Consider the following 27,128-nt stretch of genomic DNA (forward strand, 5'->3'; position numbering starts at 1 on the left):
CATTGGGATATGCACCTTAACATTCACCACAATTGAGTCTGTTCTGTGCAGTTTCCTTAATATGCTTAAGTACAAAAATGGTATTCCCCTGAATGTCTTCTGGATAACTGAGAAAAGAGGTGTTTTTCCTACAGTAACTAATCATGTCAGAATAGAAACTGAGATCTGTGGTTATTACTGCAAGGCCCCATTCATGTTCCATTCTCTTCCTTGGAGAAAGATGGCAGTGGGCAAAAGAAAATCAGCTTTCTTTCACATTTAATGAAAGGATGAAAATAATTCCTTTAAGATAGAGTTCAGAATGGCAACTATATCAGGTTAAAAAGAAAGAACAATGATGATAAAGACATTTATGTAAATACAATAGTAGGATTCATTTATAGTTAGAAAAGAGTAAATCACGTCGGTTGAGATCGAACAAGAGAATAAGAATTGGGACAATCTTATAAAAACCCTCACTTGAATAAAGCAAATTGTGAAAAACTCATTAAAATTACAGCCATTGTAATAGAATAAAAGCATCTGTCCCCTTCATATACCCATTAAAATGTCACGTTTTATTACTCAGGCTCATGGACAGTTCTTTAAGTTTATAGCATTGGTAGAAGGATAGTTCCCTGGGGCTGGTACTGATATTTTCACATTCCCAATTTATTCAATACAAACTTAATCTCTAAAGAGGCATGGAGCTCGATAGATGCCTCGTGAGGTCACCCACAGGGGATCTGGGAAGATGTGAAGCTTAAATAAAGGGCCAAGGACAATCCAACCTGAGGCCAATGGCCATCTGGCCATTGAACCTTGAACTCAGGACTGGAGAAAGAACTTCTTGCTTGAGGCCAGAAGAGACACAGAGAGACCAGAGTCTGAAGGAGCTGTGTGGCCCAAGCGGGCTGGAGGCATGGGGGCTACTGGGCCCTGGGGTTGCCCATTCTCTGGAAGTGAACAGGCAATTCACTGCTTTTTAGAGGGATTCTTTGAGGACACAAGTTGCTAGGAAAGCTCTCCTGTAACCCAAGGGATCTCAGTAGCTCAGAGCCAGTATGGTGCAGAAGGAGCCCAAGCTCTGGGCAAAATTGCTTGTATTGACCTTTTATTTTTTTTCCTTCTCGCCCTCCTTGTGTAGACAACACCAGGCAATGAGCCTTGGAGATGAAATCCAAGAGCCTCCCCCCGGTGGTGTGACCACTTCTCTGTGTCTTTGCCAAGTTCCTGCCTGTTCTCCTTCGATCCCAGCACAGCACATTCACCCCCACCCAGCAGGCTGTGTTTTTACCTTGTTCCTGTTGGGTGACAGCATTTCTTCTAACAGCACTTCTTCTCAACTGGAGAATTGCCATGTTTTTCAGACCCACCAAGAGATCCTAGTTCAACGGTCTAGGGTGGGCCCTGGAGCTTCATTTCCAGCCTGTGCTCCCGGAAATGCTGGTGCAGGTGGGCAAAAGCCACACACTGGAAAACACTATTGGGAACATATGGTGGAGGCTCACCATCGGCAGGGGAGGCAGGCACCTCACTCTCATTGCAGGGCTGGCAGCAGCAAGAAAGACCGCTTCCCGCTTCCATCCTCTGCAAAGCGAAACCCCAAATTCGTGGACCTGAATTGGAAGCGACTAAAGGTATTGGAGGGAAGAAGGATTCTAATTGGGTTGGTACATCCAGCATGGCTGGTCCTTCAGGATTCCCCCCATAAAATCCAAACGGGTGATAGGGTCCCACTTTACTGAGCTGGGCTCTTGGGTGAGGAGTTTGCTCAAGGTCCCATAAGTAGCCAAGTGTCAGGGACCGTGTTCAAATCCAGAGCCGATTTCACTGAATATTTTTAAAAATTGTTTTTAATGGTGATGAAATACACATAACGTAAAATTTGCTGTCTTAACCATTTGCAAGTGCAGCGTCAGTGGCAACAATGCAGTCACACTGCTCTGTAACCATCGTCATCGTCCATCTACAGTTTGTTCCGTTTCAACGTTTTCTCATGGCACAAAAAATAGGGAAGCCGAGCTGAGAGTCTGAGTCTACACATTTAGCTGGAAGTATGCAGAATGGCTCTGCTCATCTTAGTGGGGAAGGAAGGTGTTCAGGGATGAGCAAGGACAATGCCGTTAATTCACCTTTGAAACCTGCTTTGAGAAGGTAAGTGGCTGGAAATGGCTTTGTGTGACCGAGGTTGCTCAGGGCAGCCACCTTCTGGCATTAAAAGATAGTGCAACAATCCGGCGTCTTAAAAAAAAAAACTTCAAGAAAAAACCAAAACAATTTCTACCTTGCTAGAGGAATTGGGCATTTTGTGGCGTCTTGGATGAAACGGCAAATCTGTACATTATATACGTACACCTCTACTTATATCTCTCTATCTCCATCTCTCTCGCTCCTGTTTCATGAGGATGCTTACTCACAGCAAGGATCCATTCACGTATGATTTTAAGGACTTGCTAAAGATACTTGAATACAACTTGTTCAGGCCAGATCATACATTATCTGTTGTGGATAAAACAAGTTTGGATTTGGAATAAAAATTGAGATAGAACAAAATATTTGCTTAATAACCAGAAAATGAATGAGAGAAGTCCACATGAGCTTAATTAATTGGCTCAATATTTCTCTCTCTCTCTCTCTTTCTCTCTCTCTCTCTTTGTTGAGACAGAATCTCACTCTGTCACCCAGGTTGGTGGAGTGCAGTGGCATGATCTCAGCTCACTGCAACCTCCACCTCCCAGGTTCAAGAGATTCTCATGTCTCAGCCTCCAGAGTAGCTGGGATTACAGGCACATGCCACCACACCTGGCTAATTTTTGTAATTTTAGTAGAGACAGGGTTTTGCCATGTTGCCCAGGCTGGTTTTGAATCCCTGACATCAAGCGATCGGCCCGCCTCAGCCTCCTAAAGTGCTGGGATTACAGGCATGAGCCACTGTGCCCAGCTTGCTCAATATTTCTAACAGCTAAAAAGTTCATTTTGCTGCTCCGCTCCTCAGATCGACCTGCTCCCCTGTGCAGTGCTATAGCTGTGCTTGGGGACCATGCTGGGTATGGTAGTTTTTAGTCCTGGGATCCACTGATCTGGACTAGAGTAATTCTGAGATTTAGAGTAATTCTGAGTAATTCTGAGATTTCTCTGATTCTCTCTCTCCATTTCTGGCCGGATCTTTTCTTACACGGGTCCTCATTCAAATCTATCATTTCCAGTTTTGCACAGCCCCCACCCTTCCCTACTACCTTACACTTGACTGCTCCCTTCATCTTTATGACCTGTCTGAGGCTTGGAATATTTGAGTTTGAGACCTCTGTCTGAAGTCTTTTGTCTCTTTGTCGCGGGGGTTTTCTTCGTGAATTGAACATGCTTTTTGCGGGAGTTATCACTACAACTCTATCCTTCCTTTCAGACCTTGCTCAAATCTCTCTGCCTTTGTAAAAATCCCCTTCACGCTCCTCCTCTTTCATCTCTAACCTTTTTGCAAGTGTATGTCTTGTGCAGTCAGTTCCTAAAATACACTCTCCTATTTGTATTTCTCTATGACATATGCTTCATACGAAAATAACATAATAGAAACAATGTCCAACACAAAGGAACATTAGTTATAATATAACTCTTATGTTTGTGGCACATGATTTAAGTAAAATGACCAAAAGTTGCCCACTGACAATTGTTACTTATTTCTTCTAGGAGAGTTCTTCCAAAGTATCATTTCAAGGGGACAGGAAATAGCTGTAAATTAATAAAGTTAGATTTGCTCACCTCTGTGATGCCCTCTTGCCTGGCTCAATACTGCATTTAGTTGGTATGAGGAAAGTTCACAAAATCTGCGAAAAAGCAATGTTGGTTAAATTTCCTCTAATAACTTTTTTCCTAATCTTAATTAAGAGCTTTTAATTTATTAATTTTTTCATCACTTTCTATAATAAGCATTTCCCATTTTATTTGCGGTTTTTAAATGTGCCATTAATGGCAGAAATTAAATATTAGAATGATTTCATACTATGGTGTTATTGTCAAGCTAAGATTGGGAATTTGGTATCATTTCTTTGTTAGCATTTAAAATATCACGTTCGCTAATTATCCATTCCCTACTCGTATTCCATTGCTAAATTGCTACTGTGCGCGGAGGCTTTAGGAGTCTTCTTGCAATTTCAGTGGCTTAAGTTTTTTGTTCCTCTGCTTAAAAGAACCTCAGAGAAGAAGGCGGGGCTAAGAAGATTCCAGTTATAAAAGCTTTCCTCCCCCTGTGTGGAGAGACCAGCAGGATCCTTGGGTGAAAGAAAATCCTGCTTGATAAAAACCATCACTTACGGTATGTCATCAACATTTGCTTTTTGCTTCTCCTTAAATGTTGCCATTGCTGTAACTTGTAGAATAGTATGAGTTTGTGTCTCTGGGAGGGGCATCATGTAGGTTTTCTATGAAGATTTGAAACTAAAGGAAGACAAAAATTTAAATTCCTCAAAGAGTTGTGGGCATAAGCAAAATGCTGGTTCACAGATATATCTAATCCTCACTCAGATTTATTTAGAAATGTGGAAATCTTTGCCGGATTTTTGAATGACTTTAAATAGAGTTACAATTTTCTTTTTCTGATTGAAAGAGTTAGAAACTCCCTAAATGAGCTTTAATGAAACATTCACTGGCATCTGAACTCTGCAACAGACTATCTGAAGCAATCCTATTGGGAACATAATAAAACAAGTTTTTCTTGAATCAAGACTATGGTGAAATGTAAATTAACATCAGGAGATAATGCATTCAAAGAGTAAATATTCTTTGATAATGATAGGAGAGGGTATATTTGGCTTGTTTGTACATACAGTGTTTCCTTCCGTTCTTCCAGCCCGTTGAAACATGCTCATCATTTGTATTATTTAGAGGCAAGAGAGAAACACGGAAGGGCTGCATGAATAATTAAAGATTTTATTTCCATTTAATTTTCAGCCCACTATTGCCAGTGCTGACTTTTTCAGTGTTAGGATTCTTGAGCTGAACATAAGGAAGTGGTTATTCCTTAAGTCTATTCTATATGTGCTACACAAATATACTTATCATGATAGAAGTTTTAGCTTGTCAAAATCTCGACAGTGCAAGGGACTTACTTCCAAGGTTGTGACTTTGGGTGCATATTTCTTTATAATTTGGAAAAAAGCTGTTTATTATTATTATGAATATATTTATAATTATATTACAAATAATATAATTGTTATATAAATAATATAATTACATTACAATTTATAATAATAATTATTATTATCTTTGTCTTGCCTAAGAACTGATATCATTCTTGGCATCTGCGAAGACAGTAGGGGTCCAGGCTCCATAGGGTCCCCGCCTTTCCTCTTATTCTAAAAGGCTCTCAGTGATAGCATCTTGGAGCATCACCTGCTGCTTGTATCTACCTCCTGTTTCTCACTTCTACTTTTTGGAGCAGGATACCTTGGGGTCAATGACTTTGGGAACCTCCAATGGCTTTTGCTATTTTCCTAGTTTTCATCCATCTATTCAAACTTAAAAAAAATTTGGCAGATAGAGGCAATTAGAAAAACAGGATAATGCCTATAACAAAATAAATCTTAACTCTCTCCTGGTGGTGGCTGAGACGTGGAGGCACAGGTGCCTAGTGACCCTTTCAGGTTATTGGAACCCTTGTATGCACCACTGCCATGCCCCTGCCAAAATAAGAGTGGAGGAGATCTCTCTGGATGGTGTCATTTACATTTGAAGCCTCTGCAAGTGTTATACTCACCATTTCATGAATAATTGATGGTTCAAAGAGTGGAGATGGCTGGGGTTTGGTGTGGGGCCCTTTGAAGCATTTTCCTTAGAGCATGAACAAGTTTTTCCTCTCTCATTCAGTGTGCAAAGGAGAACATCTTGTTTCTTCCCCCACCCCAATTTAATCAGAAAGAGACTTAGAACTAGACAATCCTGCTTGAAAATGACACTTTAGGACTGATGTGACCATAGTGATAGGTGGGCTAAAAAGCAACTTATAAAACACGCCAGAAGCCTTTTTTTCTTAGGATAATAAGATAGCACACTATTTTTTTTTTTTTGCATTGAGTTCAAAGGATGCATGAATATTCTGTTGTTCATGGGTGACTTCTAGACTATTTAAAATTATTCATGACCATTGATAATAAAAACAGTACTATGGCCAACCTCTCCCCTCAACAAACAAAATGAGGTTTGTAATCCTTTGTTTAAATTTTGGCAGTGTGCTCACGTTGTTAAGATGACCATCTATTTCTTCCCAAAGCTGTATTAAAGTGGCACAAATTAGCTTAATGTTTAAGATTGGGCTCTCAGGCCAGCTTGCTTGATTTTGAATTCTGCATCCTCTACTTATCAGCTGTGTGACTTTGGGAAAGATTCCTAACCTCTCTGTGCCTTGGTTTGTCATCCATCTAAAGGAGAAAATAATAATCTATGTAACTCATGGATCATTTACATGGATCATTTACATGATCATTTACATGGATCATCAGAAACACATGATATACATGGATCCATCTTCCCATGAGTTACATAGATTATTATTTTATTACAAGTACAGTGCCTGGCATATAATAGACATGACACAATACATAGCAGTTATTTATTACTGACATTTGGATGGTGTTCCTGGTCTGATGGAGATGTATGTATGTGCAAGCAGGACAAATTGTAATGTTCAGACGTTCAAGTTGTGACTACACAAGAACACAAAGCCAAAATTGACATGATATCACCTCTTGAACATCCCATCAATTACATGCATGTGTTTTGAAAAGATTTGATTACACGCTCTGGAAACATTTTATTGTAGTTTAAGAACAAGGGGGTCCTTGGTGTGATCTGTGGCCCGGTGGTCCTCTAAATGTGGTCCTGAGGCCACCTCATCAGCACCTGGGAACTTTGCTAGAGATACAGAATCTGGGGCTCACTCCAGACATCTCACGCTCTGAGGTGGGGCCCAGCACTCTGGGTTTTAATGAGTCCAGTGAGTCAGGCTGCAGGGTGATGTATAGTTTCCTGTGTGAGAAACTGTAGGAGCTATTGGTCCTTAGTTTGTAAGTGCTGTCTCTCCTGATAGGTACGGTAGGTCTATTGCGAAGTTTTGAAAAAATGTGAACGGTATTTCAAGAGTCCATTTTGATTTTAATTTTTACTGAGGTTATCTCTATGGTGGTCACTAAGAGTCCATTAAATTCATCAGGCCTATTTGAAATTTTTGAGAGTAAAGACCATCAATAGAAATAATTGAGATTATTGATTAAGGACACGAAAGCAAAGCTTTACATAGTTAAACAAGTAAATCCTAGAACTGGACAAATCCTTAGTTCTCTATGAAGGTCCCATCCTTTGGGCCTGCCATGGAGATAACTCCATTGAATTGTGCTTTAATGGCATAGCTTCAACTTGCATTTAGGACATTCTAAGAAACAACCAGGCTAAGTTTAGTGCCTTAAGTATTGCATGGCTGTGCAGGGATATTTACCACTATGTGGCCCAGTGTCCTTCTGGCATAGACATTTTTCTTTTAACTTATTATTTTGAGATAATTATAGTTTCACAGGAAGTGGAAGAGGAAAAAGTGTAGAGAGGGTCTGTGTACTCTTCACCCAGTTCCCCTCAGTGGTGACATCTCACATAACTATCATACAAGATTGATACCAGAGAACTGGCATTGGCACAAGGCAAAGGCTTTATCAGATTTCACCTTTTTTGTTTTGAAATGGAGTCTAGTTCTTGTCGCCCAGGCTGGAGTACAATGGTGTGATCTTGGCTCACTGTAACCTCCGCCTCCTGGATTCAAGTGATTCTCCTGCCTCAGCCTCCTGAGCAACTGGGATTACAGGTGCCCACCGCCACACCTGGCTAATTTTTTGTTATTCTTTTTAGTAGAGATGGGGTTTCACCACGTTGGCCAGGCTGGTCTCGAACTCCTGACCTCGGGTGATCCACCTGCCTTGGCCTCCCAAAGTGCTTGGATTACAGGCATGAACTAACACGCCCGGACCCAGATTTCACCACTTGGACATGCATTCATTCATGTGTGTATAGTTTAATGCAATTTTATCACATGAGTAGATTTGCATAACCACTGCCACAACCAAATTTCAGAACTGTTCCATCACTGGAAAAGCCCCTTCACCCTGCCCCTTTACAGTCGCCCCATCCTCCCCAGCCTACTTGTCCCCAAATGCAGGAGTTTTTTTCACCCTGGTCTCCGTATCAGGGAATGTGGGTTTGAAGTTAGTTCATGGATGCCATGAAGCTTGTAACTGACTGTGTTCATCCTGTCAACCTAAAATAATCAAAAGGCTCGGGATCCAATTTAAAAAGTTTATTCAAGTGCAAAGATGAGGGCAGCCATCCAGATAGCAGAATGACAGCAAAGGATGGTAATCACTGCTCCTGGGATGGGGAAAAGGGAGGATCATTTATACAGGCAAAACCAGGGGTGCTGAACAGAAACACATTTTCTTTTTTCTTTTCTTTTTTTTTCTTTTTCTCTTTGAGATGGAGTCTCACTCTGTCACCCAGGCTGGAGTGCAGGGGCGTGATCTCAGATCACTGCAACCTCCCAGGTTCAAGGGATTCTCGTGCCTCAGCCTCTTGAGTAGCTGGGATTACAGGTGCCTGCCACCACACCGGCTAATAGTTTTGTATTTTTAGTAGAGATGCGGTTTCACCATGTTGGACAGGCTGGTCTCGAACTCTTGACCTCAAGTGATCCACCAGCCTTGGCCTCCCAAAGTGTTAGGATTACAGGCGTGAGCCACCGTGCCCAGCCAGAAACACATTTTCTGTATGAAGTCTGCTGCACAGATGTGAGATTTGATTGACTACTATTGTTTATACTGTAAGGGGGTTGCTTAACAGTCAATTGTAAAGAGGTTACATTCGCAAGGGTCTCTGTCTCCAACATCAGTAAGTCTAGGTTAAAATGAAGGACAGGGAATCTGGTTAAGGAGTAACATCATTTGGTTTTGCACAACCCTTGCAAAGGTCAGTCAGAAAGGCTTGTGCAAAAATAGCCATGTTATGTGACTCTGTTTTCAGAGCTTCACTTTCCCCCTTGGCATAATCAACCCGGAAGGTCCTAAAATCGTATTTTCTTTTTACAATCCCTTTGCTTTGGCCATTAGTAAGTTTAGGGCATGATTTCTAGTGCCCCCTGAGGACCTCGGAACAGGCTTCCCCTGTGGCTGGATAAACCCCTCACTTAACCAGTCTCTTTCTCTTATTTTATCCTTAGCTCACTTATTTCTCTTTGGTTCCTTTGTTTTATGTAATATTTTAGTAAGTTTCTTTAATTCTTTGTGCACTGAGATAAAATATAAGCATTTACACTGAAAACGAACCTCTACCACGTCATCTCTACTTATTATTTATATCTGATATTTTCCCTTCAGCTTCTCTGTCTCCCTTTCCTGAACTGCCTAAAGTTATGTGAGTGTTTGCCTTCCTTGTTTCCCATTCCTGAGTGTGTCTTTCTACTGCACTCACAGCTGAATTGGCTCAGGATACGATTCCTAGATCACAATCTTTTCCCTCTTAAAAAAATATAAACACTGTTCCATTTTCTTCTAGTTCATAGTATTGAAGAAGAGAAGTTTTATACCAGCTTGGTTTCCTCCTTTAGTAATTTTTTTCTGCTATATTGCTTGTATGTTTTTATGTTTATTCTGTTTTTTTGAGACGGAGTCTCGCTGTGTCGCCCAGGCAGGAGTGTAGTGGTGCAATTTCGGCTCACTTCAAGCTCCGCCTCCCAGGTTTACGCCATTCTCCTGCCTCAGCCTCCCGAGTAGCTGTGACTACAGGCGCCCACCACCACGCCTGGCTAATTGTGTGTGTGTGTGTGTGTGTGTGTGTGTTTTAGTAGAGACAGGGTTTCACTGTGTTAGCCAGGATGGTCTCGATCTCCTGACCTCGTGATCCACCTGCCTTGGCCTCCCAAAGTGCTGGGATTGCAGGCGTGAGCCACCATGCCTGGCCGTTTTTATGTTTATTCTTATACTTAAATGATTTCATCTGGATACCTCCGGCCCTGTTACTTTTGCTTGGTAGCGGACCCAGTGAGATTCTTATTGTGAAGACTCACATCTTTCTTTATCTCAGGGAAGATTTATTCTGTTGATTTTTTGATGACTGTGTCTCTTGTAAGTAGAACATTCTCTTCTTCTGAAAGGCCTGTTACTGACATGATGAATCTCCAGTGTTCTCCATGGCTCCTCTAGCAATGGCCACAGCCAGGTTTGGTGCAGCTGTACCAAGGGGTTTTCCTTCCTTGGTGGGGTGGGTTAAAGTGGAGAAACACAGCCCCACGTCCCCTGCTGCCATGTCCCCTGCTGCCAATGCTCTGCCTACCCAATGCTGCTGGCACCAGGTTACCACGCGGGGCTCCATGGGTCGGCATCCACTGCACATCTTGAGCACATTCTCTGGTTTGACATTGGGTCACACGATGCTGCCAGTCTTTGCCACACCTGATTAGGGTGCCAATTTCATTAGAAATAAGGATGACTGTCAATTAAGTATTTCACTGGTGGGTCTTGAGACTTCTAGTCTCAGCTTCCATCGTGCCTGGGGAAGCACCTCACTCTCTCTCCTGCCTGTGGAGGCTGTAGCCAGAAAACAATAAAACAATGACAACAACAAACTGTCCAGAGCTGGAAAAAAACAAAAACAGCCAAAATTGAGTATGCATGTAAAGAGAGCTTATGATCAATGTAAAAATTTTGGACCAGTATCTCTGGTTAGAATCAGTAAAATACCAGGACTTCAGAATCAGGGGAACATGCCGGGCAGAAAGAAGAGCAGGGAGGCTGCCATCAGGATTTTCTTTATCAGGTCAAAACTCTAATAAAAACAGAACTCTTTTTATGGTGTTGGGGGGAAAAGTGTTGAATGAAATAAAAAGACATCCCCGTGGATGAAAAGCTTCTCACGGGTTCCTCCTAGGCTTTGCTGTGCTCAGATCATCCCCAGGGACCTTCTCCTGACACTGACCAAAAAGTCCAAGGTGGGCGAGTCAGGAGCAGAAGGACTCATGCTGGGCATGGACATCCCAGCCCTTTGCCCATTTTTTTCCAGGGAATTTTGGATCACTGGATCTGGCAGTGTGATTTTGTTACTTCTCCCTGGCACGTGATGCACCAAGGGATCGGCTTTCTCCGCCTGCCTTTCCCGTTCACTCTTTTTCAGGGGCATCTCCTTTTCAGCAGACCCCTTCCCTCACTCTCCAGGGCCCCAGGCGCTCTCTTCCCATATTGCTTCTCTTGGGCCTCAGGCCTTAGGTTCCTTCTTCCAATGCTTCTTCCACTTCCGAGACTGAAGTCCTGCCAGAATGTGTCTAGAAGATCAACAAACTTGCAGTCCTGGGATAGCTGTTTTCTAAGACTGTATGCCAAGACCCAGAGTCAACCAACTTGAATATCAGCTGGTCTCAGAGAACCAGCTGAGACTACCAGCTGCTGAGAAAGGCATCCGGAATGTCAGAGGAGGGCTATTTGTTGCATCTGTTAAATGACTTCCCAATGTTTTGTTTGATAGAAATGTGATTTGAAGGCAAAAATACCCCTTTTCTGGTGCAATGAAATAAACAGTTTTTCATTTCAAGGCAAATGCAGTCACTTCCTAAGCATTGGTGCCCTACTTAGAAGCAATTTGCTGTAAGGGAATAATAGTGAATACCTTGCAGGATTGATTTGTGGTTTTGCAATAATGTATGTAAAGTGCCAATTAATACTCTCAGCTTCTCTTTGAAATGCCTGGGGAGAGAAGTAAAAGAAGCGCTTGTTGTTTTAAACAGTCTAGACCAACCATTCGGAGTGCGTTTTAAAGCAGTGACAGTCTCTGTGGCGTGGGAGGCCTGTGGCTGGCCTGGGATGGGCGATCTGGACGGAGGAGTCATGGTCGCTGGGGTGAGGGTCTGAGAGCGGAGTGTGGCTGAGTGGTGGGTCTGCTCTGTGTCTTAGACATTTCTGCTTTTGGGAGTTATAGAAGGTGATGTGGAAGTAGTTTGCAAACCGAAGGAGGATTTGTGAGGGGGTATCGATTCAATCAAATTATTCGTCCAATAAATATTCATGCAGATCTCCTTTATGCGCTGTGCCAGGCCCTGGAAGTCTAGTGGTGAACAAGATACAGTCCTTGGCCTCAGCAAGTTAACAGGGGTCAAACAGACCATTGAACAAATCATGATGCCTGCAGCTTGGTGCAGGTTGAAGGGGCTACAGAGGCAGGTGAACGCTTGCCCAGCCTGGGTGTTGTGGGGCATCTCTCTGAAGAAGTGATGAGTGAGCTGAGCCTAGAGGATGAGCAGGAGATGACAGCTGGAGGGGTATGGGGAAGAGGGCTCTGGACAGGGTGTGGGACCCCAGATAGGAAAGGCAGGCCCAGAGAGAGAGGGAGGTGGGCACAGCCGGGCCGGAGAGGTGGAGACCAGCAGGACCCCTTGCCAAGTGCAGAGACAACGCGAGAGCCTTGGAAGGGGTGAGGAGGAAGGACTGCCACTGGGATGTGGTGGGACAGACAGGGAGGAGCTTGGAGCCAGGAGGAGGGGACTCAGGGAGACACGGCGTGCAGGATGGTGTTTTCATTTACTGTGTCTGCAGGACAACCCTAGAGGTTGAGTAGGTATTGACGGGTTCTGTCTCGAGCTTGGGATATGGGTCTGAGTTAGAGTTTGGGAGACGAGGAGAGAGGGGCCTCCTGAAATATGGGATGGGGGCATCTTAGAGTGAGAAAAACAGAGCGGGGACCCGAGGAAGCATTGCATGACAGATCAGGTTTTGCAATGCCCAGGTTCGCAGCCTGCTCCAGAGCCCAAGAGGGAAGTCTTGGGCATTAGAGTTTCAGGATGACCTGGGGCATGCTGACCCCCAAGCCCTACCCAGCACCCTTCAGGGGCAGGGGTCTTCTCTTCTGCCTGAGGTCCAAGTCCTCTGGCCAATACAGGCTGCTAGCCATAGACTGCTCTGTAGATTCCCCTCATTCTCAATTTATTACTTAACAAGTAGTTATTGCAAGCCCCTCAGATGTAGTGCACTGTGATGCATGTGGTACAGACTGCCATTTCAGAGCTTGTAGTCTGGTGGGGCCATGCACTCGGCCACTGCAAAGAGGGGGCGCCCAGGAAGGGATCCTGACTCAGGGGTGAGGGTCCAGGGAGAATGGGCTGAGGGGTGGAAACACTATCTGGGTCTTGGAGGGTGAAGAGGAATTAGGGGCAGGGGCACAATTACTGTGATGGGCTGAATGGAGTGTGGGACATTGCATGTGGCAAAGGGGAGAGGGTGGAGGGAAAGAAGTATTGGGGTGAAACTTTGAAGGAAGCCCTTTTACTGTTTGTAACCCAAACTTATCCCCTCCACCCATCGCCACAGAAAAGATGTCCTTTGGGGGAGCCAAGCTCAGCATGAGGAACAGAAGGAACGGTACTCTGGACAGCACCCGGACCCTGTACTCCAGCGCATCTCGGAGCACAGACTTGTCTTACAGTGAAAGCGTAAGTCATGCGCATCACCTGTTTGAAAGGTTTCGCTGTAACCTTCATAAGGCGTTAAATCACGCATTTGCACATTGACTTTTAGGAAATTTTAAATGCCATGTCTTCACAATCCCTTTCACTACTTAATGCTCAGTGCTCTTGGTTCTGGTCTGGGTCTTGAATCTCAGTCCCTTCTCCAGCTCTATGGCCAGGGTCTCAGTTTGGGTCCATCTGCATTTGTTCTTGCAATGGCCTCCTAGCTGCACTCCTTCGTACCGTCTCTCCTGGTTCCAAGCCAGCTTCTACGCTGCCTTCAGGACACAGACGTGCCCAGTCGTGGCTTCTTGGGTGAGCTGGAGTTGGGTTAGGTGCCAGCGGGAGGTGTGTCCTTAGCACCTCTCTGCCACTCTGTGCCTGGCTTTGCTGACACTGGGCTGAGTTCCCTCCTGCAGGTTTTCCACCCGCTCTCAGATCCTGTCCAACACTCTCATTTGTCAAGAAATTAAGACAACATTCCAGCCTGACATCCAGTTCTCCCGGACTACAGTGTTAAAAAGTCAGGATAGTGCCTAGCTTTGGAAAGTAGGAATTGGTGGTGGGGGGCAGTTCTGGGGTGTTGTTTAGGATTTTGATCTCACTGGTGGGTTTCATGGGGGCTGACTTTGTGATCTATCATTGAGCTGTAAGAAAACACACACACAAACACACACACAAAAACCTGCTCTCCCCCAGCTTGGGTCTGCCTCCCAGGGCCCGGACTAGGCAAGTGAGGCACCCCTGATGCAAAAGTTAAGGAGGTGCCAGTCCTCAGGGGCTGCCCCTGCACTTGCATGCCTGCAGGGACTGAGCACCTCCTTACACTTGCTCCCCAGTCTCACCTCAGTCCTGGCCACGGGAGAAGCAAACAGTGGGTCAAGGGCAGTGGTAGCTTTTCCAGTGTTTACCCCCTTGCTCTCTTCCTTCAACCCCAGTGACGAAGCACCTCTGGGAGGGCCTTTCTGGAGGGATCCACCTGGCCTCAGCATCGGAGCCCTGGGAGATGGACAGAGGCTGACTCTTTCTCGAGCCTGCTGCTGTGACCTCCTGCTGGATGGGTCTCCTCTCCTCAGCCCCTGCAGGTCACCCCCTCCCAGATGCAGGCATCTCTATGGGTAGAACTGCTGAGGCCACGCAGGAGCATCTCAGCTCTGGGGGGTTCCTTTTTGCCCCCAAGCACACGCACACCTCTGCAAAGTGCATTTTCAGAGGGTTTTTTAAGCAACAAAGCAGTTTTTAAAAATCATCACCCTTCCTTCATGATCATTGATTACACAGCTTCCACAGCTGTTTTCTTCCTTCCTGTTAAGTAGACTTGAAATTAGTTAAGTGGATGAGAAAATTACAAGTAAAAATGGGCATCACAGACTTTCAAAACTGTACAGGTGAGCATTGAAGTTATTTTTGCTTTCAAAATGTTTGTGTTGAAAGATACATAGAAAAGAATGTATACAGGTGAATTTCCAACTTAAAAAGAATATTGAAATGAATGCTCTTGTGCCCACCACCCACTTGAGAAATAGCATATCGCCCCCATGTGGCCGCCCAGTTGGCTTTTCCTCTCTCCTATCAGAGGTTATAACCACTATCCTGAATTTTGTGTTACCCATTCCTTGCTTTTATTTATAATTTTATGACTTGAGTATATGCATCTCTCTAAACAATACATTGTTCAGTTTCGTTCTGGTTTGAACATTTATGGAATTGTACTATGAGTATTTTTTTGTGAGTTCCTTTTTTTTTTTCTCAAAACTGTTTTTGAGATTCATCCACGGTGAGATGTGTAACCATTGTTGATTTATTTCACGGCTGTGCTGTGCCCCACTGTGTGCTTATGTTTATTTATTCAGCCTAAGGGGGATAGCATGTGCGTTTCCGGGCTTTGCTATTAAGAGCAATACCGCTTTTAACATTCTTAGATGTGGAAGCCATGTCTACCCGGAAAATATTCTTTGAGTTGAGGCTTGGTGGGTGAAGGTAAACATCTCTCTTTCATGGGGTCTGGGTTTAAGACACAGGACTTATGGGGAAACTTATGTTCAAAGGATTGGGAAGATAAGGCACGTGGTCACCTTTCTCTGATACCATAGGACTTGCAGGGGCAGAGGGTGAAAGGGAAGGGGGCACATTGTGAACTTCATCCAGGAGAGGGGACTTCCCCCTTTGCAGTGCATGGCTAGTGGCAGCCTTGCTGGTGGAGGGGGGGGGGGGATAAGAAGTCAGGGCTGGCTCTGGTGTCAGTGGCATGTCTTATGAGGCCACCTGTGTGTAAAGCTGTCTGAGAACTCCAGCTACCAGTAATCTGGTGAGCTGTGGGAAGTGGCATTGGATTGCTGGGGAGAGGAAGCTCCTAGCAGCCCCACCTCCCCAGGGAAAGGCAGCCCTCTGAGGCTGAAAATTTATTGCCAGGCAGCTTTGCCAGGCATTCTGAGTGTGCAAGTCATTCATGGGACAATCCTGCCTTTCTCCACCAGGGACTCTTCCTCAGGGAGGTAACTTTACTGGCAATAGTGGACAACATTCGGGAATGGCTGTATCTGTTTACTTACCCATCCGTGCTGGGCATGAATCCCACTGCCCTCCCCTTCAACCATGCTGGGTGTTTATTGCCTTTGATATTTTTGCTAACCTGGTGGGTGTGAAATGGGATCTCACTGTGGTTTTCCTTTACATTTGCTCATTGTGAATGAGGTTGAGCTTCCTTTCATGTGTTTATGGTTTATTCTCTCTCAATGAATGCTTATTCTTGTCTTTGGCCATATTTTTTTCCATTGGATTGCCTGTCTCATTCTTACTGATGTACGGTGCTTACATATTCTGGCTACCAATCCTATGATGTTTCCTACATGATGCAAATACCTTCTTCCACTTTGAGGAGTGTAGGTATTTTTAAAGGAGTTTTCATTTGTTTCCAAATAGTTTGCTTCTGCCAACTTAAGGGAAGCTTTTGGTTTATAAAGGCTTTTGGTTTTTTGTCAGAATTAGGTCCCAGATGTGCCTAACTACCTCGCTCATGGAGGGATAAATACAATTATGAAGGGTTTTTGGAATATGTCTTCTTTTAAACAGCAAGCATAAGAGGAATGGGAATCTGCATTGATATATTATTTATGAAAAACTATCATCCAATGCCTATATTCTCCATGGTAGCCTTAGAGGTGGAAAAACATAGTTTATATGTTTTTATATTATGTTTAATTATGTTTTTAAAACATGATTTATATTTATTTATAATACTGTTTATATACAAGATAAGCCCAAAATACTTTTAGAAAAATTTTCCATTTAGTTATAAAAATTATAATGTCTGCATCTTTAAAAAAAGCTTTGTGTATTCTAAAGGCATGAACCAATGCTGGATGCTATGAATATGTGGTAAATTCTTAAAGCCCTTGAAGTGGGGTTACATCATATTTGGTATTCATTAATATCAGCAAGGGGTGAGAATGAATTAGTAATGTGTTATTCAATGTGCTCTCTCCGAAGGACTTGGCGAATTTTATTCAAGCAAATTTTAAGAAACGAGAATGTGTCTTCTTTACCAAAGATTCCAAGGCCACGTAAGCTACCATTTTCCCTCCATTTTTGCTTTCCATGTTCAAAAAAATTATCAACCACCATTACAACAAACAAACGAATGCTCACTGGTTCATTATTAAAGATGCCTTCGTCTCATAATTCTCAGAAACATTGTGTGGGCAGGAAGGATCTGGCAAGGAGCTTGTAGTTGTTACTTAGAGCTATACAATTCTGTTTGGTATTTTCAACTTTGGCAATAGTGGGAAAAGTCACTGAGGGAGGCTGTCACTCTCTTCAGTCTTCCCATGAGATTGGGAACCCACCTGAGTGACCTTGGTGAGGAAAGTTGTTTTACAGCAGTTGGCTGGCAATACCATGTATGTGTACATATGTCCATCTTACTGGCTCCTCCGTCAGGCTTTTCCTCCCCACTGTTGACTTTGGGTCTTTCCTTCTAACTGAGTGTTCATCTGCTCTAAGTCTCATGTGTTTTGGAACATTAAGGCTGGGTTACAAAAGCAGGCTTCACCAACTCAGCCTACAGGAGATCTTCAATAAATGTTGATGAGCAAGTGAGTGAATGGGTCGACTAGTGCTCACCCCTTATGCAGAAGATGCATTTGAATCTAATTAAACAACTTTAATCCTACCTCCCACTCTCCTTATTCCTCTCTGCCCCTTCTTTTTTTGTTGGCTGGCAATGCAGGAAACAGTCTAGCTATTAATTGGAAGTTGCTGCTGTAATTTATAATGAAAAGACCCTCTGTTGAACAGAGGCAATGAACAGAGGAAGGATGCAGAAATAAGAAAAAAGCTTTGGAACCAGTTTTGGTTTCGACCTTGACTTGGCTGGCCTTGAGCCAATTATTCTCTTTTCTAAAGCTAATTCTCTTATCCTAAAAAGCTAGCAAAAGTATACCTCATGGGTGGTGGTGGTATTCAGTGACACAGCATATAAAATACCTACCATAATACTTCAGAGCATAATTCTTACTCCATGTGAATTAGAAAATGAACATCAGAAAAACTAAGAGATCTCTGCTTTGTCACTGGTATAAACTTACGCATCATGAGTCATTCCGACAAAGTATAAGCTCTGTAAGTCCACTATTTATCCCCTGTATGTTTCATGAATGGGACTTACATACTGGGTTGCTAATACTATCAATCTCCTTGCAAGGAAGCTGTTATTATCTTTAAGGCAAGTGAGGCCCAGAGAGGTTCAGTATTTTACCCATGGTCACATGTCCAGTGGAAGAAGGATGAGAGACTTGAGCCCAGGCTTTCTGATTCCAAGGCTGTGCCTTTTCTATACCCTCAGTTGCCTCCCTTTCTAAGAATGACATTGCTTTGGGCAGAACAAATTCCTCAACACGTTCTCAGTTACAGATGTTCAATCTAACTGGCATAAGTGGAAGCTGGAGGGGGGATTCTGTGGGGTGTGATAATGGGATCTTGTGGCTGAAAAGCACAGCCCGATCCAGGGCTTCAACAATGTTGCCAAGACTCTGTTTCTTTCCACCTGTTGTTTCTGTCCTTCTCTGATGGACAGGCTCCTCACTATTGGAGGCAAAATGGTCATTGTTGGTTGTGCATTATCAGCTTTCCACGTGCCACTTACAGCAAAGAGGGCCTTGCTCCTAGCAATTCCATCAAAAGTCCTGGGCTGATGTTCATGGCTCTTAATGGTCTGGCTTGGGCCATGTGCCTATCTCTAAACTAACCCCTAGGGCTGGAGGATGGATTAGTTGTGTTGGACAGTGGAATATGTTGATTGGCAAGCCTTGGGTGATGTGTCCAGGTGAACCCAGTGCAGAAAGGGATGATTCCTCATGGGAAAATCAGGGCGCACTTACTAGCAGAAGGGGAAGTAGATGCAGGTTAGGGAAACCTATGGCTGTCCACCTTACAGTGCTTGATTACACCTCAAGTCTGGGTCAAAATGAAGGGAGATGTGGTGGGCAGCCACAGCCCTCAGCAACACAAGCAGAGCACAGGAACACCTCAGTTCCCATCTCAGAAGGGATGCAAGGATGCAGGATTCTATAATCTTTGAATCCCCCATATTTATTATTTCTCTCTCTCCATAGGTAGTGAGAACACTCCATGTAATCTAAGTTACCCATCAGACAAGGGCATCAAGTGAAGTGACGATTAATTATATTGATACCCTGGTTTTGCTGTTACTTGCCACACTAGATGACATAAGCTGCCAAAGTCTCTCCTGAGAGTTTCCAGGGTTGCCACCCTGGTGCTAAGCCCAACGCACCCTTGCCTCTCTACTCTGACTTCTTGTGGATGCCACTGCAAGATGGTGCCGCACATTTGCCCCTGCTGCTGTGTCCTCTGAGATGTGCTGCCAGCTTAGGAGCCACCTTCTGGCACACTATGGGTAGTAAGCTCCTAGGTCTGGATTTGTTCTAGTCACTTCTCACTTCCTTGGCCATGCTGGGTTCCAGGTAGAAACAGAAAGAATGCTACCTTCACAATAGCAGCACTGTGCAACAGAACTTTCTGCCATGGTGAAAGTATTCTATGTCTGCACCATCTAATACAGTAGCCGCTAGCCACGTTTGGCTATTGATCATTTGAAATGTGGCTAGGACAACCAAGGAATGTTTTTAACTTTATTTAATTTCACTTAATTTAAATACAAAATTAAACAGCCATGTGAGGTCTGTGGCTACCATACTGGACAGTGTAGTACTACAGGATTCAGACTTGGTCCAAGGGGGTAGAACTAGGGTCTTGATGCTTTCCTGTCCTCTTCATTTCTCCTGTCATCCCTATTCCTCCTTCAGGTATCTGCACTCCCAATGCCTTCCTGGCAATCTCTCTTCTCCATTTATAAACCAATTCATACAAATTGGTGCTTAGAGGGCTACCAGCCCACAGACCAGAGCTGCCAGGCAGCTCTCTTGGTCAAGGTCACCTGTGACACACCCCTACCCTTAGCAGGGAAAAGGGCTCAACAGTCTGTTTTCAGTTATAGCAAGAACAGGTGGTTCAGGGAATTCTCTCCCCCATCCTCCAATGAGCTTGGGTGAGTGGACAGATCCCAAAGGATGGTGGGACAGTGGAGGCCATGGAGAGAGAAGAGGAGCATGAGGAAGCAGCCTGGGCTCAGGAAGTGCCCTAACACTTAGGAAAGGAGAGGGCTGAGAACATCGTTCTCAATCCTGGTTGACATTTTCTTGGCCACACTGAGTGATGCCCTGGGAACTGTTCCAACACAGAGGCGAGTTTGCTGCTGGAGGGTGATTTTGGATCCAGTCTCTAGCTCAATTTGTATAGCTTTAGAAAATATTAAATGCCTGGAGAAATATTTCGAATAGGGATCATTTTCATACTGTGTGGTAAATTAAGACTTTTGGTTACAAGGAGCTCAACTACCTACACCTAAAGAGGGATTTACTATAAGGATAAAGAAATGCCACCTAAGATCAGACAGTGGCCAGGCCTCTGGAGTGGTTAGAAAGAGTGACTGATGAGGGGTACTCGGCAGGTCTCCTCTGTCCGTTCCTGACTCCGCCTGTCCCTACACACCCTGTCCTCTTCTTTCTCAGAGTAGCTATGATTGTGTTGTGGTGCCTGATCTTCCACGTCACAGGCCCAGACCTACAGAGAGATGGGAGCAGCTCCTTTGGTCCTAATTTCAAATTCTTAAGAAAGGGATGCCTATGTCAATCCTGGATTAACTTCCCATCCTTGGGCTTGTCAATTATGAGCATTTCCACAATTCAGTTATATGAACAGGCTCATCTTGATCCTACTGTGTAGACGAGGTTGGAGAGAAGAGACAGTCTCACTGGAGTCTGTGTCAATGCACCATCTCTAGCAGGGACCTGCCCTGATGTATCTCCAGCAGCATCCCCAACCCCCAGGAGAGCAAGCTCCTTGTGAGGATTGCTGCTGAGAAGCATTTGTTCCTCATTATAGCGTCTCTTTGTTGAGTGGCTTTGGTAGTTACCCTGGGCTTCCAGTACTTCAAGAAGATCACTATTAGCAGAGCAGCTCCAGCTGAAGCCAATTGCATCCAGGCAGCAGAAACTTGGCCACAATTTGGCTGGGAATCTATCTGCTTCTGGAGTGGTCATAAAATTTGCCCATAAGGTAACTCATTTCTGCTCCTGTTGTGTTTTTAGAAACAGTCATAGAAATGCATATCACTATTACCAGCTTGTAAACGAAAATGTGACCTCCCACCACAGAGTGCTTTTAGAATTAATCCTACATTTTGCCATATGTTAAATAAGGTGAACAGTGAAGAAGACCTTGAGAATACAGCCTTTCTCTTGCCATGAACAGTTATTTATACTTAAGCTTGTATTCTGGAAGGAAAACATATCTACTTTACAAAAATCGTTGAGGATACAAACTATTTAAAAGAAGATCAATCAATGTATTTATTCACTCATTTTTTCATTCATTCAAAGGACATTTGCTAAATGCCCTGATGTGCCAGAAACATGGGGACAGAGAATATAAGATAAAGAGTCCAGCTGGAAGCAAACCCTAACAGGATTTCCTCAGTTTATATATTTTTGACTCAGCCTGTGCAGGGGATCCTTGCTCCAGAGTCACCATGTATGGTTGCCTGGGCTGTGCACTGCACAAGGATGCTGGGGGTGAGTGGGGTTGAATCTTGTTATCTGACCCTGCATCCTGGTACTGACCCACATCTGCAGAGGGGGATGCCTTTCCTAGTAGGTGAGTGGTGAATGCGTGGCCACAGACTTTATTGTGGGGTCTAGGACGTGGATAAGAGTGATGGAGGCACCGATCCTACCAGGACTTTGGCAACAGGTGTAAACTGGGATTGTCCTGGGCAAATCAGGGCATTGAGTCACCCACTGACAAAAGGAGAGCTGTGCCCTTAGGGCCTGTTTCAGTGACCAAACATGTCTCCCACTTTGCTGCTCTCTGGCCTTCTCGGGACAGAACTCTCTGTTCTCCTTCTCCATTGGCCATGGCCCCCTCGAATCCCTAGCACCCTTGGATCTTGCCCAAAGATTGGTCAGAGAGACAGCAGGGAGAGATGCAGAACCAAGTGGGTGGGGCAGGCAGAAGGAAGCTGGGAGGAGGGTGAACAGTGCCTCACTGAGCGGGAGTTGTTTTTGGCTAAATGGGAATCTTGGTGGTTGTTGCTCCTGTCTTTGGAGACCACATTTCTCAGGATGCCCTCGATAGAGAGGTCAAATAGTCATAGAATGTATTTTTAGATTTTTTTTTAACTGCATTTTTGCTTCTTTTCTGTTGCCACTGCCTTCATTAATCCTTGATTTGCATGTATGGCACCACCATAACCTAAGTCACCTTGAGGGAGCAGGTGCCACATTCCAGGCCCAGCGAAACACTCTGCGTCATTTCCAACCCTCATGGCAAGCCTGACAGGGGAGGGGCTGTGCGAGAGTGAAAGGAGGTGTTTTGTTTGTCCCTCTGCACTTTGCCAGCTGTCGTGCTTAGCTATTCCTAAGAGACCAACTTAAGGGCAGGAAGGACATCCAGCTCATCTTGGGCTACTGTGAAGCTCAGCCCAGGGCTGACTCAGAGTGGATTTTCAGTCAGTATCTGTCGAGTGACAGTGGTATGTTGGCAAAGGCACAGGGCAAGAGGATTTACCACTGACTGCGTATCTTTTTATCCTGTTCCAATTTCCTGTTATGCCTCTGTGTCACCTAATGGATGAATTTAGTTCCACTGCATTTTTAATGAGAAGAACTTGTGTTCATTTACCGCACAGTTTGTCCTCATCTACCCCAAATTATTGAAAGTCTCTCTAGCAGCTAATGTCCAATAAGGAAAGGATGATCTCTCTAGAGTCTGGAACATTTTGGGTCTCTGCCAAAGGAATGCATCTTCCCGGTGAGTTCGGCCCATGGGAAGGATGTTTCACCTCGCTTCAGAAGAGCCTTACTGGCTGGGCAAACTGGCAGGGTTGGTGCTGAGGTGCTGAGGCCAACTCAGGGCTCCTGTGGGTTATGAACTGTTTGAGAAGCTGAATAAAGTTTCCAGATTTCTGAAACTCAGTCTCATAAGTCCCATGGACCGAAGCTAGATTCCATGAGGGCAGGGGTCTGTTCTGTCCTATCACAGAGCCAGCTTGTTGGTGAAGAGACAATAAACAACAGGGATAAAACATTAAACTAGCTTCCTTCCTTCCTTCCTCCCTCCCTTCCTTCTTTCTTTCTTTGAGATGGCATCTGGCTCTGTCGTCCAGGTTGAAGTGCAGTGGTGTGATTTCAGCTCACTGCAACCTCCACCTCCTGGGTTCAGGCCATTCTCCTGCCTCAGCCTCCCGAGTAGCTGGGATTACAGGCGCCCGCCAATATACCCAGCTAATTTTTGTATTTTAGTAGAGATGGGCATTTACCATGTTGCCCAGGCTGGTCTTGAACTCCTAACCTCAAGTGATCCGCCCACCTCACCTTCCCAAAGTGCTGGGATTACAGGCGTGAGCCACTGCGCTGGTCCACATCAAACTAGTTTCTACGCAAGCGACTGAGATGATGAAAACAGTCTGAAAATAAGACTTGAAGGTATCCTTTGTGTGTCTATTTAAGTTAACAATGCCAGTTTCCATAAGCAGGCTCAATGAAATCCTTCCTTCCTGTCCACATCACCGTGCTTATCAGGGAGAATGTGTGCAAGTGTGGCTATGCCCAGAGCCAGCACATGGAGGGCACCCAGATCAACCAAAGCGAGAAATGGAACTACAAGAAACACACCAAGGAATTTCCTACGGACGCCTTTGGGGATATTCAGTTTGAGACACTGGGGAAGAAAGGGAAGGTAAGCAGTGGTTTTCTGCTTTGGTAGCTAATTCATAGGCCAAAATGACCTGGGCTACCTTGATTTACTTGGAATTGTCTAATAAGATGGAGGCAGGAGAGATGGTTAGTGAACACCAAAAAAGACTGCAAAAAACGAGACATCTTGTAAAAGCCAGACAGCAGTTATTAGGCTATGCTCAACAGGAAAACTCAACAGGTAAGGACTGGATTATCACCTAGCCTCCTGTGTCCACACACAAAGCAGGCATCCATGCCACACCCATCTTGAGCCCCATTGCTACCCAGGGCCCCATGAATGCTTTTGTGAACCCTACTGTTTAGCTCTGTGTACTCTTGAGGCACATATGGCCCTGAATATGCATTCCCTCCATACTCACTGTGCAAGCTCTCCAGCAAGGTTTTGCCAAGGTGTTTAATGATGGGAAACAACCTCTCCTGCATCCTCTGTGCCCCCAGTCTCAATGAAAGCACTGTCCACAGGCTGCTCCTGCAGGGCCCGGGCCTCTCATCTCCCAAACCCCCACGGCATCCCTGGGAGATGACTCAGCCCCATCCACTGCTGACTCTCCCCAGGGCCTCTGCCCCGGAATGGGCCGATGCCCTCTCTTGCTGCCCGCAGCTCTGCTCACCTCCCTGTGGCCTCAGCAGGGCTGCTGGAGGACTCCCTAAATGCAAAGCCCACCCTGTTCTTACTCTGCTTCAAACGCCTCAAGGTACCCCTCTGCCTTCAGGACAAAGTCCAAAGTTCTCCACGTGGCCTATGGGGCTTTTCCGGGCCCCTGCAGCGCCCCCGCTCTCCCCACAACTCTGCTTTCCTTCTGTGAACCCTGAATATCTAAGACAGGTCTCAGTGAATTTAGAAAGTTTATTTTGTCAAGGTTGAGGACGCACGCCCCTGGCACAGCCTCAGGAGGTCCCGACAACACGTGCCCAAGGTGGTCAGAGCACAGCTTGGCTTTATACGTTTTAGGGAGACATGAGACAATTAATCAACATATGTAAGATGAACGCTGGTTCCTTCTGGAAAGGTGGGACAACTCACCAGGCAAAGGCGGGACAACTCGAAACGGGAGGGGGCTTCCAGGTCATAAGTAGACGAGAGACAAACGGTTGCATTCTTCTGAGTTTCTGATTAGCCTCTCCAAAGGAGGGAATCAGATCTGCATTCATCTCTGCGAGCTGAGGGGTGACTTTGAATAGAGTGGGAGGCAGGTTTGTCCCAAGCAGTTCCTAGCTTGAATTTTCCGGCCCCAAGATTTATTTTCCTTTCACACTTCCATTCCTCGTGGGTCCTTGGCATGGCCCCCGCCTGGGACTCCCAGTGCCACGATCCCTGCTGCCCCCACCCCGCCCCTCTTCTAGAAGCAGGCAAGCGTGGGCGGGGTGTTGGCGCGGATGCTAAACCCCGACCTCAGGAGAACACAGGCTTATCTTGATGCTTCTGCTCCTCCCCCCATAGTATATCCGTCTGTCCTGCGACACGGACGCAGAAACCCTCTACGAGCTGCTGACCCAGCACTGGCACCTGAAAACACCCAACCTGGTCATTTCCGTGACCGGGGGCGCCAAGAACTTCGCCCTGAAGCCGCGCATGCGCAAGATCTTCAGCCGGCTCATCTACATCGCGCAGTCCAAAGGTGGGGGTCGGAGCAGCGACCCGGTTCTTCCATTCGGGCTGCACCAAGTTTGGGGAGCAGAGGAGGCAGTTCCCGTGTGCATTTCCGGAGAATCCGGATGCTGCTAGAACCATCTGATTAATCGTTATTTTGTTGAAAGCAATATCCTCAAATGAATGGACGGGGAGCTCTGGCAGATAGTGGGGGAGCGTCACAAAGTAACTCTAAATCAGCGTTAAGGTGCTTCCTTAGGGGAATTTTTTAAATCTTGTAAGATTTTCATTTTGTTATTAACACACGAAAAATTTTCCCCAGAGTTTCGGTTCTGGCGAATTGAAAAGGACAGTTGTAATTTGCTTGGTCTGTAATTGTGAGATCGGTGATGCACTTTTGAAAGTAGTGACGGTGCCTGAGAAATTGTAAGCATCCTGTGTCTGATTGAGGTCAAAGCAACTAAGGCTGTGTTACTTGAAACACTTTCTTTCTTTTTAACTTTATATTTTAAAAAGTTTTGAATCTACAAAAATGTTGCAAAAATAATGCAATGAACATCTGTACATTCTTCACCTAGATTCACCAGTTGTTAACATTTTCCCACATTTGTCTCATCTTGTTCCATAAATATCTACATATGATTTTGGGGGAAACTGTTGAAAGCAGGTTGCAGGAATCATGATCCTTAACTCCCTAAGTAGATGAGCATGTCCCTCCTGAGGACAGGGTTTTTTTTCACATAGCCCAATATGATTTTCAAACCTGAACAGTTACCATGGACCAATACTGCTATCTCACAGTTTACACTCACATTTTGCTAATTATCTCAACAAAGTCCTTTAGAGCAAACATTATTTTTTCTCAATTTGTATTCCAAATCGATTTAGCTTTGCTTTTTTTTTTTTCTTCTTTAGTTTTCTTACATCTGGAACTGGTTCTTAGCCTTCCCTTGTCTTGCATTACATTTTTTGAAGAGTAGAGGCCAATTGCTTTGTAGACTGTCTCTCAAAGTGGAATTAGTTGATGTTTGTTCATGATTAGATTCAGTTTATCCAGCCTTAACATTTAAAAACCTCTTTTGGCCGGGCGCAGTGGCTCAAGCCTGTAATCCCAGCACTTTGGGAGGCCGAGACGGGCGGATCACGAGGTCAGGAGATCGAGACCATCCTGGCTAACATGGTGAAACCCCATCTCTACTAAAAAAATACAAAAAACTAGCCGGGCGAGGTGGCGGGCACCTGTAGTCCCGCCTACTCGGGAGGCTGAGGCAGGAGAATGGCATAAACCCGGGAGGCGGAGCTTGCAGTGAGCTGAGATCCGGCCACTGCACTCCAGCCTGGGCAACAGAGCAAGACTCCGTCTCAAACAAACAAACAAAAAAACCAAAAACCTCTTTTATGCAGAATTAATATTGACTAATAGAACTAAGGAAACGTGTCCTAATCTAGATGTGGGCTTTTTTTTGTTGTTGTTGTCAGGAAGAAACTGAGATGTTTTGTTTTGTTTTTCCCATTTATTTTTCTCAGTTTCCTGACCAACCAGAGGGGACACTGTGGGTTGTCACTTTGATACAAAATTGAGCAACTCAGCTTCCTTGCTACTAAATCCTGAACACACCTTGTTCATTCACCAAACAGATACTTACTGGATGCCTATAATGTGCTAGAAATTGTTTTATGTGCTAGAATACAGCAGAACAAAACA

At 44.8% G+C, this 27,128-nt stretch overlaps 1 protein-coding gene and 1 long non-coding RNA gene across 2 annotated transcripts in view; one reads left to right on the forward strand and one right to left on the reverse strand.

Annotated features, from left to right (window-relative positions):
• Positions 1-243: 243 nt before the first annotated feature.
• On the reverse strand, positions 244-25,403 carry LOC102130492 (uncharacterized). Its single transcript, XR_006691194.3, has 3 exons — positions 24,857-25,403; positions 3,739-3,803; positions 244-1,569 (listed from the first exon to the last, which is right to left on the reverse strand). It is a non-coding gene; the product is annotated as an uncharacterized lncRNA (long non-coding RNA).
• Positions 13,282-27,128, forward strand: part of TRPM8 (transient receptor potential cation channel subfamily M member 8) — a 92,314-nt gene continuing 78,467 nt past the window's right edge. Inside the window, exons 1-4 of the mRNA XM_065526284.2 lie at positions 13,282-13,483; positions 16,988-17,061; positions 23,656-23,812; positions 25,274-25,451. Of these exons, the coding sequence (XP_065382356.1) occupies positions 13,367-13,483; positions 16,988-17,061; positions 23,656-23,812; positions 25,274-25,451 (526 nt within the window). The 5' untranslated portion in view covers positions 13,282-13,366. The remainder of the gene's footprint in view (positions 13,484-16,987; positions 17,062-23,655; positions 23,813-25,273; positions 25,452-27,128) is intronic.

This window comes from Macaca fascicularis, chromosome 12 (genome assembly GCF_037993035.2).
Source record: "Macaca fascicularis isolate 582-1 chromosome 12, T2T-MFA8v1.1".
Taxonomy (NCBI): domain Eukaryota; kingdom Metazoa; phylum Chordata; class Mammalia; order Primates; family Cercopithecidae; genus Macaca; species Macaca fascicularis.